The 16,945-nt window shown below is 43.0% G+C and overlaps 2 protein-coding genes across 12 annotated transcripts in view; one reads left to right on the top strand and one right to left on the bottom strand.

The window, feature by feature from the left end:
- Positions 1 to 16,945, bottom strand: part of SMAD9 (SMAD family member 9) — a 43,285-nt gene that overhangs the window by 9,534 nt on the left and 16,806 nt on the right. For 5 of the 10 annotated variants that reach the window (XM_068930028.1, XM_068930029.1, XM_068930030.1 and 2 more), the window contains 4 exons: positions 12,304 to 12,561; positions 9,094 to 9,231; positions 7,047 to 7,268; positions 2,383 to 2,639 (listed from right to left, as the gene is read on the bottom strand). In XM_068930028.1, the coding sequence (XP_068786129.1) occupies positions 2,383 to 2,639; positions 7,047 to 7,268; positions 9,094 to 9,231; positions 12,304 to 12,561 (875 nt within the window). The remainder of the gene's footprint in view (positions 1 to 2,382; positions 2,640 to 7,046; positions 7,269 to 9,093; positions 9,232 to 12,303; positions 12,562 to 16,945) is intronic. The other 5 variants (XM_068930034.1, XM_068930035.1, XM_009686467.2 and 2 more) reach the window with 2 other exon arrangements.
- The window catches only part of RFXAP (regulatory factor X associated protein), a 49,245-nt gene that overhangs the window by 18,214 nt on the left and 14,086 nt on the right, over positions 1 to 16,945 (top strand). The window lies entirely within an intron of this gene.

The raw sequence follows: 16,945 nt of genomic DNA, 5'->3' as shown, positions 1-16,945 counted from the left end.
CTCACACTGGGAAGTGGCCAAGCCTGCTGTGTCGTTCCCTTCATGCTGAGATGAAGAGGAATGTGGCCTAAGAGGAAGCAGATTGCTGTGGGAGTGAGGGTCTGGGTTCAGGACTTAACTCCGTCTCTCTGCACTGTGCTTTAGCTGCCGCACCTGTGGAGAGGAGGCAACAGCCAACCTGCTTGCTAGGTTTATCCACGACACTCCATGGATAAAAATTGTTCCTTAGTGGCCTCTGCTGTCTCTGCTAACACATTCATGTTTATCTGAATTTATGTTTGCTCCCTGCAGCTTCTCCATGGGCATACCAGGAGAGAGTGGACAGGAATATCTTTTCCCTCTGTCCTGTGCCCTGTCTCCAGAAAACGACACACTCCTGGCAAGTTTCTCCCTCCCTGGTGGTAGCTCATACATTCATAGTGGAGGCAGCAGGGTCTCCAGCACTTTAGCTCATCTTGTCCTGTGACCTATAAGGGACCAGTAGCAACTGGTGTGTGGGTCATGAATCAGGGGAGAAGCACAGGACTACCCTGTGCCTGGGCCTCTGCAGGGCCACACTATCCTCTGTCCACTGCACCTCCCAACACCCCAGCGGCACTCCTGTTCCTGCACTGAACACACCAGGACTCACATCTTGGGAGAGAAATAATTTGGGAAAACTGAGTACAGGAAAGGGTTTTTACAGGCTGGGAAGAAAGAACCTAGGTGAGATTTGCATAGCCACTTTCCAAAGGTCATGGGAAAGGGTTTGAAATACCTCCTTCTTGCATTGGTCTTCTGATGCCTGCGGCACTATCGTGGCTGCCATTGTTTCAACAAAGCAAGATGATAATATGGCAGTAGTGTTACTTAGTGCACCGACACTACCGCTTTTGCTGCATGCTGGGCTTGGAGGCAGATAACACATCAAAGAGACTGCCCCTGAGTTGCTGAGATAATGAAAATATTGCGTAACTGGCTACACTGCCTTTACAAACAACATACCCATTCATGTCTTTCATTAAAGAAAATGCTGTCTGTTGGGTTTATTGCTTTCTTTTTTCCCCCTAATGCTTGTGTGTGAACAAGATGTCAGTTCCTTCCCAAGACCAAAACAATAGAGCAGGTCATGGGCAGGGAAATTTTGGCTTGGACTCCCAGGAAAAATTACAGGGCATTCTTAATGCTCTCAAAAAGTTAAGAGGATAGGTCCTCAAGGACAGTTAGAAAGAGCCAGAAAGCTGCCTGGGTCTGAACTCTTCCGCTTTGCAAGATGTAGGGAAGCTGGGCTTGAGCCTTAAGCAGTTTTGTAGTATCTTAGATGTGAATTCAGTCAGCTTGATTCAGTCATTTGTATACAACCAAATCTGCAAGACATAGAAGGCCACACTAAAGCCACTTCTTAGAGTGCCTAAACAGGACTAATGTGCCTCTAATGATGCAACTTCTCTAGTATGCAGGCTGAATATTGCTGCCTAGCTCTCTCCAGCAGCACTGTAGGAAGTCAGTCTAGCGCATTTGTAGAATAAGCAGTCTTGAAATACTCACCATTCTTTTAGAAGCCACTACAATTACCAAAAGTATATTGTTAGTTCTAAAAGGAGTCAAGAAATGTCATTTTGGAGAGAGGGGCATTCAGAAGATTTAAGAAACTCCCACAAAGACTGATACCTTGCACACCCACCAGTGACTGCAAAGGGTCAAAGACATGGAAACAGTAATAGCTTTGGTGGCCTACTCTCTCTTTCAAATAACAGAGGGAAGGTCAGTGGTTCTTTTGAGTTTTGTATTCTGCTAGTAAGGACCCTTTCTGGCAGTGGGGCTGGCCACTGTGAATGTCAACAGCAATTAACACAATCTTTTGCCAGGGAGCAGAAAGGTGGCAAACAATGTAAATCCCCAATAGGCTGAAGGAGGACCCAGTGTTTCTTGGCTGAGACCATACATGCCAGTCTGTAGTAATGTTAAGATTGTAAATTGGCTAGTGGCATAAGATTTGTGGCTGCTCCAAGCTCTGCCGCAAACTAATAACAATGGGATGGCTCACAAAGTGTCTAAGGTATGTGCTGCAACATTACATGCTAAGCCCATCTAAATTGAAGTTTTAGGCAATCAATGCAACACCACCATTCAATCTCTGCTCGTTTTCCACATGAGCCTATGGAATACTTAAATTTTGGACTCCAGGAAATTTCCAGGTTGACCACAGAAGCATCTACTAATTTTAAGCACCTTAAAAGTTTAAGGCAATGCTGGAAAACAGGCAGTCTGAATTGCTATTTGCAGCTTGGATGTTTAAATCCCCACTTGGGAGGGATTTTATAAAGTCTAGTTTTGCACCCAAGTTAGCAAGTGACAGGATTCACCTTTTCAGAAATGCAAGAGAAGACAAAGCATCCTTACTTTAACAAAGCTCATCCGAATAGTGCACATCTTGGTCAGCTCATACACCACTTCAAAACCATGATGGACTGACTGGGCAAGAAGCTGGGCAAAGAGCTGGTTGTTGAAGATCTTGAGGCTGCAGCCACTAGGGATCTTGCAGACAGTGGCTGGGTGGAAACCATGCTGATAGTTACAATTGCGGCTCTGCACAAAAATGCTGCTGTCACTCACACATTCAGCGTAAACCTCTCCACCGACGTAGTAAAGATGAACACCTCAAAAAGGAAAAAAACACAAGTATTACTTCTCCGTTGTTCACAAGATTGCTTTATGCCAGTAATTCTTTGACTATTTTAACTTGTGTGCACATACAAGCCCAGGATCATTCCAGGCATGCAGTGCCTGCACATTGCCTTTTAAAGGATGGTAAAATTTGTGAATATCTACATATCTACAAAATGGACCCACAAACATTAAGAGGAAATTTTCAAAAATGTTATTTCAAAATATTGGCACAGGAGAAAAAAGTCTTGGCATGTGATGTTCTGCTTTGTTTCTCAATGAAAGTTGCCATACTTCTTTAATACACCGGCATGGTACTTTTTGACACACAACCATGCACATACACATATATGTCAGACATATGTGAAATATATACAAAGCATGAATCAAAACTGTCAAAGAACTGGCAATTCTGTTATGCATTACACATCCAAATCTGTTTTCCTTGTTGAGTATATGCACTCCCACCAAGACCCAACTCATTGCACGCTATTTCTTAATACGTGATCCTATCTCATGTAGCTCAAACATGGTCTGATGAGCACTTAAAAACAACTTTTCTGTATTTTGTTTTATCCACCACATCAGAACTGTGTATTTGCGTTTGCATGGCCCTGACTTACCAGGTCCTGTTCAAAGCAACACTTTACAAGAAAATGACCGATTTTCTTGTGGACTTTTCAGTGTCTGGGTGACTTACCAACACTAACTCCCATATTTTTACCATGCCTTGGGGAAATAAAGATGGAAACACTTCTATCCATTCAAGGACTCGGACTGCTCTCTGGATGACTGCCTCCACAAAAACGTACATAAATTGCTGAGGGATTTATCTCAGCTAAATTCAGCAACCTTCAAGTTAGGGATCTACTGTGAGCAAAGTGTGTAGACTTCTTCTCTAGCTGACAGATGACAAGAGATACTGCCACCAGATGATTCACTCCATCCATCTTAGAAGAGTGCAGGCTTACTGTCAGCCTAATCTGATCTAAGTCTGTGCTGGTGCTGAAAAAGCTCTCTTTTCCTGCCCCTGCTGCTTCTTTCCACACCTGCACTCATGAACGCAGCAATGCTTGAGGGCCAGGCAGCCACCCAGATAAGGGAGCTGAACCAAATGAAAACTAAGATATTCAGAGTGAAATCTTCATCAGTGCAAGAGTGGCAATGGGGACTTAGACTGCTTAGAAGTGAGCATGAAACCACACCCTGAAAGGGGCCGAGTCATGCTCTGAAGATGCCTATGCATTTAACCTTCCCATGGTTAGAGTTAGGTGAGATGAACCACTCCTGCGGTCAACAGAGGTGGAAGAATTCAGTTCTTTGTTCTCATATAAACCACCAATAAATAAAAATAAAATCCTTCTCTTTATTCCCAGGTACAGAGCTCAAAGCCTTACATATAAATGCACACATACATACACAGAGTCTAAGCGGACTGTCTGCAAAGCTAGTGATAACTATGCTTTAATAATTCAGCGTTAATTTGTTTTTTTTCCCTTTTGTCTTTCATATCAAAAAGATTGGCTACCTATTCCCAGTCTCTGTTCATGCCTCTGTGGTCATGACAGCAAGGGGCAGCAGCATACCCTTAAAACAAAACCAGCCTCTCAACAGAAATGGGAAAGGCTTGGGGAAATGCAGGTTAAGTGGGAAAGGGATCTGGGAAAAATATGCTCTCCCATATGACTTCCAGAGTGACTCAGACAAGAACCTTAAAGTGTGTCTTCAAGCCATCACTTGACTTCTACCTCTGTGCACCCACGAGATCTCACGTTAGATCTGAGTGACGGTGGGGTGTGGCTCCCAGCCCGAGCTCGTACTGCACTGGGAACATGAGTGAAACTACAGCTCCATCAGACCAGTCATCAGCAATAGTCCAACCGCTCCAGATGGTTATGTGGTGTTTTACATTGTGACTGCTATTACTTGACCTGTGTCTCCTTTCCCTTTCGTAAAAGGGGGAAAAAGTGAAGGATAAGAAAGTTAAGTCTTCCTGGGTGACCTTGATGGAGTCCGTATTAATTCCTGAAATAAGCAGGTTAAGTGAGAACGCAGAGTAGGAGGAGAAGAATAAGGACACAAATATTTGCCACTTTTCAAATCTAGAGATGTGACTACTGATTTAGGGTGCTAATGTGAGAAGCTTTAAGGTGCTGGATTTTCAGAACGTTTTGAGAACCCAGCTTCTGAAAAAAACTGAATGCTTTCAAAGGCACTACCCAAACGGTGTACCACAATAACAAAAGCACCAAAGCCACTTCTGAAAGCACAGGTTACAGTTTTCTTTTTCCTTGTGGACTTTTTAAAAGCAATAAATACAGCGGCAGTGAAATGCAAGTGTGTGTTTCCAGTCTTCTGCTATTCATTCACTGGAGACTAGCACTGTCAAGGAAACCAAGTAGCTGAATACTTGTAGAAGATCAAATCAAGGGTCCATATACTTCAATGGGATTTCATCGCTCTCTACAGAATTTGGAGATTCAGCAGTCTCCCGGTTTCCTCATCTTTTTGACCAGAAGTCCCCTTTTTGTCCTTGAAGTCTGACTGCTGAAACAGGTCCAACTACTAGTAGAAGTTGCATTGTGTTCTGGATTGTTTTTAGCTTTGATGTGGTATTTCCAGGAAACCATTTCACGCTGATACACTAGATGACAATTCAATCGCATATCCTTATCCTACTGAGCTAATCTTGTTTACTCACTCTTTTTCCCCCTGTTAACATGTGACAATTGTATCCATTTCAGTAGCTTTCATCCGTCCAGCATGCCTTTGAACTACACAGTTTTGGAGCTGCTCTGCTTTCTTCTGCAGGCCTGTACTGGTGCCATTTCTATTCCACTTGAACATGTTTTTTTAAGATTTGCATAAACAGGGAAGAGCAGTAAAATTAAGGATCTCAGATATACTAAGCTCCTCACTGGGCAACCTGCTCCCTTCCCTTGGGCAGATTCCTAGCATAAAAGGACTTTTAATCAATGAAGACAGATCTTCAGATTTAAATGCATGAGAATCATTAGCATGTATCTCATTTCTTCCTGTCCTTTCATTTTGGGGGCAGAAATTTACAGGACGTAACATCCTCAGATGACAACTTTGACTGAGACCTTTTGTCATTTAATGCAGGCTGGGCTCAGCTTTGATCTACACTCGTCTGAGAGCGAATACTCATAGGGAAACTTTGCCTTATTTTCTGCATAAGTCAGGACGAGATGGATAACTCATTTACACTGCTCACAACAAACTACTATGGCAGACATTTGTAGCATCACACTCACTTCACAGAATACATTTGTACCAGAAGTGTTCACCTTGCTGGAGAACAAAGCAAGAGCTAAGCAGAGCATCTTCTGCTAAGTGCAGCACCTCCTGCACTGGCCTTCAGGTTCACTGCTGTTTGTAAAAACCATGTCACATTTGTCTCAGACCTTCCTCATATTCAGTCACTCAACACTAGACCATCAAGAGCCAATTAAAATACTGCTCTAGGCCTGGGAAATGAGGTGAGGTTGACAAGATAATAGGAGTGGAACAATTAGAGTTAATTAGCCCAGTGGGAAATCCATTCCCAGGCAGCTGCTGGTGGGAGGCTGCCTTGGCAAGATAGTAAGTCTAGACTGGATATACCAGAATAGGCAACACTTCATCTGCACAGAGAAGTGGCCGGTACGGAGCTTCTGACTCACTACCACAAACAATATGAAGTTCTGGGAGAATATCAGGGCTTACACAGCCTTAGTGAGGTGGGATGGAGTGTGTGTAGCCATGCACGTTCAGATGTGGTCTCAACATACTTGTTGCCAGTAGCACATGATCCTGTGTGCACAGTGTGTGCCAATCAGATGTGGAGCATACCAGGAGAACTGCTTGAAGGAGAATCCAAGATTTAGTTTTACTAGCTAGAAGCTGATGAGGCAGAGAATCAGATTGGACTGATGTTCTTAAGTTGCTAGGGCAAAAAAGCTACAAAGCAACTCTTGTAGGGTTCTTCAGCTAAATAACTCAACTACAAAGTGTTTCATCCATCTCCCTTTGTTATTTGGTGGTTGGAGAACCAGCCCTGAGGCACCAGCAATTATCCTTTTAGTGGCATTTCAATGGCAATATTCCCAGTTGCCAGAAGCCCTAATAAATAAAATGAAAATACATACTGCTAAATTAGAACATACAACTATAAACAACATTTTTCTCTTCACTGGCCAAGTAAATAGCTTTTGTAAGAAGCCGCTCTGCTGATTATCATCCAGTCAGAAAAGAATCAGCTGCTTTTCTTCTATTTCAGAAGTAAGCTCAGAGCTTTGGTTTTTAGACATGCACATCTGACAAATCAGCTCCATCTATTAATGTAATGAACAGTTCTTTCCAGCTCTGAATATTCCCAGGAAGGAGGGATTTCCTCTTACCTTTTCCTATGTGTCTCCTGGTGTTTTCTATAGTAGAGTTGCGGTTTACATTTGAGAGCAGTCCTAGGCAGAACCTGTTTCTGTTATTTGAGGGGTCTGTAAATCCATCTATAAGGATACTTCGAGAGGAAGCCTGGAAAGTCTCCCCCACCCGATTGTTGAGTTCATAGTAGGCCACTGAGCACCAGTGCTGGGGTTCCTCATAGCAAACAGGGCGAAAGTCTGTAGGGAATAAAATGAATCAGCCGCTTAGGTCTCAGTAATACTTTTTCAAACAATCATTCTCTGCCTCTGTCTCCTTTCCTCCTTCCCTTCCTCCCCGCTCCCCGGGGATCTTCATCTAAAATAGTCACTTCTGTCAGGCTTTATCTCGACAGCAGCTTCTGCCTCTTCATCATTTTATGACGGGAGCCCCAAATGTGCAAAGGCCTGGTGCATCAGCTTAACTTTAAGCCTCTAAGGAGTCCCACTTGTTCTTAAAAGTGATAACTCTAACACATTAAATTAAGCACATGCTGACATTCTTTGCTGAACTGGAGCCCCATCACTGCACTGAAAATAGTAAGGGATACATCTGCTCTGCACACCAGAAGGAGCTAAGGATGACAGATGGGCTCAAAGCAAGTCAAAACTGAGCCAAGCCTTCAGCCTGATACCAAATGCTGATGTTCAGAAGTAATCAATCACTTCCCCGCTCCCTCCCCCCCTTCCCCATTTTTTGCATGCTTCTGGGCTTTCTGCTTCCATGTGGGATTGTAGGCAGCAATGTCAGCAAGTGTCAGCAAGGCCATTTATTTTGGAACTACCCCTGCCCAGGTTTTCTAACTCAAAGACAAAGAAAGACTCAATAACATAAGAGAATCTCTCAGCCTCATTTGTTCTACAGGAATTAGTGGGAAACCTTATCTTGCCTGCCTACCACAGACATGTGAGACCGCCTGCCCCCAGAGCACCTTTATGAGTAACCTCTAATAAACTTCCAGCTAAGATTCACTAGACCAATGATCAGGGACAGTAAAAGGTGGTAAAGAGATTAAAGTCTCTGGGCTATTTATTTAAAAACACTGGTGCCTGAAAACTACTTATTATCTGACCATTCTATGTATCCATTTGTTATTAGCACCTTTATCCTCATTTTTCTTCTCCAGTTCTCTGATACATAGATGTTCATCGCTGTTTCGGAAGGTGGGCATTATTTTTTAATGTGCATATGTGTGTGTGGTGTTCAGCCCTCATGTAGAAAAGGACATTTGTGTAGGACTGCAATATGCTGGACTACAGGGACAATGGTGATTTTTCCTCTGCAGTAGGAGAAAGTCAAAAGAAAACCCAGCAGAGGAACCCCATTTCCCCATTCTGCTCTGCAGCAGTGGGCTTTGAATGGTGGAGGAGCAGCATCACCTGACACTACTAGCCTGGAGCTAGCAGAGACCGTGCTGGAGAGGCCAAGAAGTTGCTTTGAGGGGAGCAAAGAGAGAGGATCCCAGTCCCTTCTATTCTGGCCATCCATGCCCTCCCTCCCTAAAGCATGCTTATATGAGGATAAAGAGTTTGGCCTTCTGTAAAGATCTCTTGCTGCTTCACTACAACATATCCTTTTATCTTCTAGCCAGGCAATAATGTAACATCAAAACAAATTTGGAAATAAGAAGGTTTTAAACATAAAGCTCTGAAGTGCATGAAACCCAGAACTGTAGGTGATAAAGAAATCATTTCTGATATTGATGGTGCTCTTTTGCATTTTATAGCCTCCCCATCCTTGATTTGGTATTTTTGCTTTTACAGCCTAGAAAATAATGTTTGCTTTAATTATTTCTAACTGTAGCAGCTGACGGCTCATGCATGCAAGTAGAGTCTAAACTCTGTAACTCCCCACCTAAGTCACTGAATTCTTAAATCATCCTATTCTGCTAGCCAACTGATGGACCTAGTACCCTGCCTTAGCGTTAAAATTGTCTGAAACCTATTGCTACAGAACACTGGACGTTTAACTAATAATTTTTGCTTAACAAATTCTCTTTCAAAAATAGTACAAATAGTTATTTACTTTCAGTTTCTCCATCGGCAGATTTACCTCCATGGGGCAAAGACAGCACTAGTTGACTTTCAGCTATTGCATCCATTGACCGCCCATTTTGGTTTCCTGAAGTTTCTCTGGCATGGTAAGGTGGAGGTGGAGTTTCCACTATTAGAAAGAGGGAAAGGAAGAAAGGAAGAAAGGAAGAAAGGAAGAAAAGACACCTACATCAGTAATTTGGTAAATTCTCCTCAGCTCTTCTTGGCAAATATGCAACACTCCTTCAGCATTGTTAGCTAGAGAAGGATTTGAAAGAGTACAAATGTGAACCTGACCTCCCTTCAATCTCCAGATTAAGACCATTTTGCGCTCAGGAAGAATGGAAAGGAAGTGTAGACATTTTGGACTCAGTACACTTGAAAGAGGGAGGGACAATCGATTACAGCAGTGCCTCAGGTCTAGCCCGGTCAAGAAGGCCTCGAAGTAGAAGGGACAGGCAGGATTCAGAAGGCTTCATACTCTGAGCAAATAAAAGCCACAGAACCAATCAGGAATGAATTACAGCAACTGAGCACATAGGTGACAAGGGTGTACGTTAACTGTTGTGAATTCCAAGTGACAGAGAAGAGGCACTTCCCCAGCCATAACTACTAGCGAATAGTGATACTACTAGTGATAATTGTTCCAAGTGCCAAGTACTCTGGTAACATGAGTTTTTACGCTATGACGGTATTGCAGGTTGATCCTTCACTTCTCTCTCAAACGGAAAAATTTCGCAGAGGATGATTTAAGAGCAGAAGTTAACTTTAATTGCTCCTCTGGGAGAAAGCTCTCTTCCTTCGCAGGCTGTAAAGAAAGCCTATAGAGAGCCCTTATAGTCTGAAGTGAGACTTAGCAAAATTCCCTCCAGGTTTTTTCCTTCTTTACTTCTGTCCAGCAAGCGAGGGCCAGCTTTCTTCTGATTTGTTCAGTGTTACCATCAAAAAGCAATGAACGTGACAGAAAAATACGAAGAAAAAGTATTGGCTCACAGCCTGCCCTGCTCCCGATTTGTTTCTTTTATAGCACAGTAAGCTGTAAGATGGAAGGTGGTTTTCTGCAGTGGGGATTCACAAGAAAGGAGGCTTTAGAAAGCCAGAGAAGGGACTTCATATTCACAGGAGAAAACTCAGATGTTCCCTGCACAAGCACTATAAGTAGGTAGCTTTACTCACTTAAACAGAAACTCAATAGGCCTGTGAATAATTTACAGTCATGTATAAGACTGCAGGACGAAGGGTCTGTTTAAGAAATCCAGGGTTTAACTTAAGTCCAGGTTAAAATTCCCTTTTGTGTATGTATGTGGTTTGTTAGCTGACCCTCAAAACAAAGCAACTTCACCCAGAGTGGAAGATAAATGTGGACGGCCTCATCAGATGACCATCGAATCTTCCAAGTACTGCACAGGAACATTATTAATTCTATTTAAGCAGCGTCCAGGATTTGGGAATCCCACTAAATGATATTCCTGACAGATGGAAGATATAACCCTTCCACAGAAAATGCAACAAGTCAGAATAATAAAACAAAATCAAGAATTAGTGAAAGAGAATAAAAGTTACAGAAAGATTACAATATGGTTATACGTGTATCCGTGAGGTCTACACCTAAGCTAGTCACCATAAACTCTCCTTATACTCATTAAAGAAAAATAGGCACTTTCAGGCATGGTGCATCTCAGCTACTCTAGACATATACTTTAAGATTAAATGAATATTGTTTTCTAGGAATGCTTATTTTTCTCCACTGATTACAAAGGTGGTGTAGACAATTAAAGCACGTGGAGAAATTTACATTGCTGACATCTATATTTGGTCATAGCAATCCCACCTGGGGTTCCTGAGGTAACTCATGACTATTGCATTAGATAGTCAGCTGTCTCTGGTTATGACACTTGCAAATTAGGCTTCTTAGCATTCAGTATGCTTTGATACACTGAAGCTCAAGTTGAGCCACTTCCATTTTCAAGTGGCTTTGCAAGGTCTCAAGTTCAAGTAAACTCACAAGTCAGAGTTATTACAGAGCTTGGAATGGGCCTGATTTACCTGTCAGGACCAGCTCTACTGAATTGACCTCAGTTACATAGAGGTGAAAGAAAAAGATAGGAGAAGACAAACAAGTCCTACTACTTGTTAAGAGTGTTTGTTTGGTTGTTGCTAAATGAGTTAATCTGACTACAGATCTAGAGTAGAAATGAAAAAAACATTCAGTGAACGGACAAGGAAGGAAAAACATTATGCTACGTTGAAAATGTCCAGCTTAAAAGGAAGTTCAAATGCTACAAATATGTAAAAATAAATATCTTTCTTGCACTTAAAAGCAAAATAGACACTGAGGATATGAATTTAAATGTTTTATAGTTCAGATATTGAAAGATTAAGCTACAAGATTCTGATCTGCATTCATCCCTGTAAAAAAGCTGAGATCACTGGAATTACTTTGGCGTCGCAACAAAGTGCAGAAGTGAGTTTTCACATAAAAGGCAGCCCTCAGCTGTGCTGTATGACACGTTCTTGTGTATTTAATAACAAAAGTATAGTTAAATTCTTAGGTAACCAGAACAGTACCAAGTAAGGAGTTTACAAGTGAGTTAACCCTGCTGAGCTTGGAACTGTGGAGCTGATGAAACATGCTCTGAAGGCACAGGAATCTGCCTGGTGACGTAACTGAGTGCTCGGCCAGATTGGAAAACACCTTAACTTCCTGAAGTTTCTACAGTCAGGGGGATCATTATACATTAACAAATATTTCTGCATTCTGATCTCCCCATTTTAAACTGTCTCTCTTGATGGAGCTTCTAAAGGTCCCTGTTCTGTCTACCTCTCTCAGAGGTGCCTAACATAGGTGTTGCAAATACTCTTTTCCATGGATTGTATCAGAAGCTTGGATGGACAGTTCTGGATAGAAGGTAGCCTGGCTCACCTGCTGCTGTTCTGAATTTTCTCCTTATGCTAATAATGAGAGCTCATTCAGGCACTTGTAGGAGTGGTATGATTATGGCTTTTAGTCCATTGAGCATCCATCAGAAAGACTAGGAGACCATACTAAGAAACAGATATAAGAAAACTAATTCCAAGTCCATCCTGTCCAACACTTCAGTGCACAGCTACAGTCTGTAGGGAGCACACAGAATCGCTCCTGACCCCAGACCCTGGCAAGAACCTCTACTGCCTTGGGGGGATGTCTGGAAACTCTTCTTACCTGTGAACTGATAGGGACTTCCTGGTCCAGAGGAGCTTCCTGGTGAATTGGGGTAGCTGATGCTGTTAGGTGACTGGGAGAACATGTGGCTGGGTGAGGATGGAAAAGGGGTGCATGGAGGATGCTGGAAAGAGTCAGGGTAGGTGGCGTTGTGTGGCATCAGTGGCTCGCTGTGGAGAGAAGTGTTTCTGAACTTGGCCAGGAGGCTGAGGTGAGGGTTAAACTCACTGTGCCTTGGAACTAGTACAGGAGGTAGCACTGAAAGGAAAAATAGAATGGAAAAAATTTGGTTATAAGTGCACTTGTGCAAATACATTGCTCTGTAAGTAAGGCAGAAATATACTACGTACTACCTAAATATTTTTTTCTATATACTGCTCATTGAAGCACAATAAATCTGTCCCACAATAAGAATCTGGTACTTTGGCTCTTCTTCCAGTTTTGCAGCCAGTTGCAGCAGTTCCATGTGCAAAAAAGGGACTCACTCCTGTCACTCACTACCGTGCCACACCTGGCACGGTATCATATAATTTGCATGTACACTATGCACACACAGCCATATTAGAGAAATGCAAGTTGTACATTTCTCTCTCTCAAAATTACCTATTCCTTCTACTGAAAGACTGAAAAATTCAGGGGGTGGCTAAATACTATGATCAAATTTTGTTAAATTCAGAGCCAAGTTTAATAATAATTAACAGTGCTCTGCACTGCATTATTTTACTGCTAGCATTTTACAGATGGGCAAAAGGAATCATAGACCAGAAGCTAGAGACCAGATTTAAAAGGTTTTCAGGTGCCTGAAAATGCTGCCACCCAGACAGTAGGATCTCTAAAAGGAAATGTGAATGGCAATTTAAATATTGCAGCAATATAAATTTAGCTCTTGCAATATTGTTTAAAAAGCTCTAGCATGAGGAGATAAATGTCAATGCTTGGTAGTCAAGACATGAAAAATGCAGGTCAGAAAACTGAAATGCAAATTCATCCACATAAAAGTTGGTCTAATGGAAGAGATCTTCCCTCCTCACAAACTCTCTTCACTTATATCTCATATTGTCGTGACTGTAACACCACTACTGCATTGAAGAACCCCAAGCTGGCATGAAAACTTCTGGATTCTGACGTAACAGGAGCAACAGCAGAATCAGAGTCAAAATGCTTTAGAAAAGTGTATTAGGTGAGTTATCTATAAAGATGTAGACCATAGGTTGGAACACAAAGAGTTCAACTTCAGGCCTTAGCTGGATCCCTCTGTAGTCCTTGGGGAGAGAACAGCACCTACAATGGGCAGTTCGTGTACCCCAAGATTTCTTTATTAGCTACAGAGAAGAGGATAATTAAGCACCTAAGTGTCTCAGTTAAAGCCTTAAACATAAGTAGGGGGAAGGAATCCCTGCTTGTTAGCAGAAAGATCTAAAAACCCCAGGAGAAGATATGGAGGCAAGGTTGGTTATTGTAATGAGGATGAGTTGTCCCAACATCAGGCCAATTCAGCAGGTTACACAGATTGACTTAGCGTCTAGAGTTGCTTTGGCCTAAAACGCAGCAGCATGTAATCTTTCGGCCTGTCTTTACCAGTTTATGGAAACAAAGAGCAATGGGCATTCTTGGTTATAACGGAGACAGGAACGTGTGGTTTGCACGTGTTTTGACATATTGTTTGGGCCCAAAAGCTCTGTCTAGGTAAGGCTAATTCTTCTTAGGTAGGTTAGGGAACACCTTTTAATTACAGTAAACATTCATTTATCCAGCATAATAAAAGAGTGGAATAATTGCTATAAAGCAAATGTATAGATAATGCAAAACAGGTGCATGAGAAGAGGCTGTAGGAATACGCTGAATACACTTTCTTTGGATATCACTGCACATGGACTACTCAGAGCAGGCACAGCTTTAATCAGGAGGCAGAATAGTGCCTGGCACAAACAACATGTTTACAGCTTCCAGCTTGTTGTGGCACTATGTTGCAGCTGGGGAAGTGCTTAAAGCACTTTCCAACTGAGTGCTAAAAACCTTACAAAGGATTGGACTGATGACAGGGGATCCACTGTAAAAGTTATATTATTACCTGCCCAGAAATCCAGGCACTGGGATTCCTGTTAAGGGACTACATGTAGACCCTTCTCTGGCCTACTGCTTTGCTAATTAGTTTCTGGCCAGCACAGCACCGGGACTCTGAAAGCCTGCTTTCCTCCCTTCAGCCTCTGATATTCCCCTACCTGTGGGACGATTTTGAAGCCACACGCTGAAGTCCTTCGGTGGAGGAAAGTATTTTTGCTTTTTACCTCTTCCTTAGGTTTCTGGATTTCCTAAACTCCCCAGGTAGCACTGATATTGGCAATGCAGGCATTCACATCTGAGATGCATTACTCGATCCCCTTAAGCTCTCCTTATAGCCAGTGGAGAGAAACAAGACTCTTTCAGTGCTCAGTTCATCTGCTCTATTTTGCGACAAGGCCAGTACCACCACCAAAGTGATTACACTGCAGATGTGTTTTTACTCAGCTGAATCCCTCCCATCCCATGCTCCTCTAAGTAGCTCCAGGCTGCTCCTTCTGGAGTTTTCCCCCACTGCAGCATGCAAATGGTATGATTTCTGCCAGGTTCACTGCTACCCAGCAGTTTCTGACCACCAGCCCTGGAAAATGGGGAAGCAGTGGTCTTTATGCACTCAGCAGTGACCAAAGGCACTGAGCAAAGGACAGCTGTGCTACAGCAACGCTGTGCAGGGTTCGGAGGCTGGCACCAACCACTGTGCACTTCATATTGAAGCAGCTTTCTTTAGCCCTGTGAGAACTCAGTGCAACTCCTTTTTTAAATGAAAGCTGAGAATCTGGATGTGTGAACAGCACTTGCCAGGGAAAGCCTTTGACTCGCCCTGAGTGAGTCAGCAAGAGGAATTTTCAAGCTTTGCAATGCCTTGAACTCATTCCCAGCTCTGTCCAGAACACTCTTAATTTCTGCTCTGTTGCACAGTTTCTGCCACCTCACTCGATCTTTCCACTGACAGCACTGTGGATGTCTAGAGGGCTAAAGCCTCTGTGGTGGCAAGGAATTTGGAGAGTTTGTTGTTTGCGGCTAAAAAATCCCCAGAGGGCCTTGTTCTCCTTGCTCTTTTGGTAACAGATGGCACTCTCTAAGCCTCGACCGTTCTGAAGGCAGCGTGATCAGAGGCATGAAACTGAAACACTCACTGAGTGCATCAGGGACGGTCTGCACTCGTAATTTACCTGCACTGTCTCCACTCAGTGGGGCCCTTTCTTCTACCTGCTATTCTCTATCTAAAGCTAGGGGTGAATCCTTCCTTCTTTGCATGCCTCTGCTGATGATCTTTCTTCAACTGAAGAAATAAATGGTCATATATGCCACTAGGCTCTCTCCTATGCTCTTTAGCTGCAGTAGTTGTTGCTGGAAACCTGGCTGCGCTCCTGCTTTCTGAGCCTGTGACCTCAGGTGCTAGCGAGCAAACTATCCGCCCCATCGTTTTATTCCAGGTACAACATCCACACTGCTATTTCTGATATTTCAGCCCCTTTCTGAGAAGTTTACTGTCCTTAGAGGCTTACGCTCTGGTGATATCCACCTGTTCCCTATATCCATGACCATTCATAAACATCATACACGTGGCCTATAGTAAGATCATCAGGTGGTCTTCCACCTGGGAAATTACCACGTCTTCCTCCCACTCAGGTTTGACAAGAGCAATCATTTACTCTAAGTCAAAAGTTCACTTAGGCTCCTGCTGTCTACAGCAACAGTGCACATTAGAACGTCCATTATCTACAAATGAATGAGCTCATCTAAAAATAATAGCGTAGATGCTTAGGCAGCTTTTACATTTTCTGAAACTGGAGCTTCTGCTGACAATGAGCCATTCAGACTTCTGACCTGCTCTGGAGAATGGGGAGGGCAGGACCCTAAACGACCCTATCTCGTTTAGACTAGGTAGAGTAACCCCTATCTGCAGTGGAATGTTATACAAAATGGAGGAAATATTTGCTGTAGTTTTTTTTTTTAAATGGCACCTGTTGCTCAGCAGGCCTGGAAAGAAGAGATCTACTGGGGACATTGGTAGCAGCAATGAAAGCTACATCCTTCCGTCTTTGACACAACTCATTCATTCTGGATAAAAGTTAACGGATCTGGTCATAAAGTGGTTGACTCAGCAAGATAAGCTACACTGATGGAAAGGCAAGTAAGCCAAAAATGATGGACAATTTGTATGAAAATAATGCAGGCCTCTGGATAATAAAGAAATGCACTGCTAAATAACCTTAATGGGTGGATTCCTTAGCTTCAGAGGCTAAGATTCAGAGAATCTCATATAGCCTTAGATCCCCAAAAGCCTAGATATTCAGGGTTTCCTGTAGTTAAAACAGGATGGTTGCTTAAAAGGACTGGCACTTAGATCAGTCACTCCCAGCCATTTCTGCAGTGACATCATTGCTATCGCTTTCTCCTCACCATCATTTCTTCTGTTCCCTCACCACCACCTCTTCCCAGCACTGCTATCTGCAGTGCCTCTGGCCCAGAGCTGCACTGCTGCCACTTGCAGTGGTCTAGGCTCTCTCTCCAGTTGCTGCCCCAGCAGATCTGTTTAGGCTGTACTTCTTGCTGCACCTCATCTTCCGTAGGAAGG

This window comes from Struthio camelus, chromosome 1 (genome assembly GCF_040807025.1).
Source record: "Struthio camelus isolate bStrCam1 chromosome 1, bStrCam1.hap1, whole genome shotgun sequence".
NCBI classification, from domain to species: Eukaryota; Metazoa; Chordata; class Aves; order Struthioniformes; family Struthionidae; genus Struthio; species Struthio camelus.
This window is presented reverse-complemented; position numbering and strand designations above follow the sequence as displayed.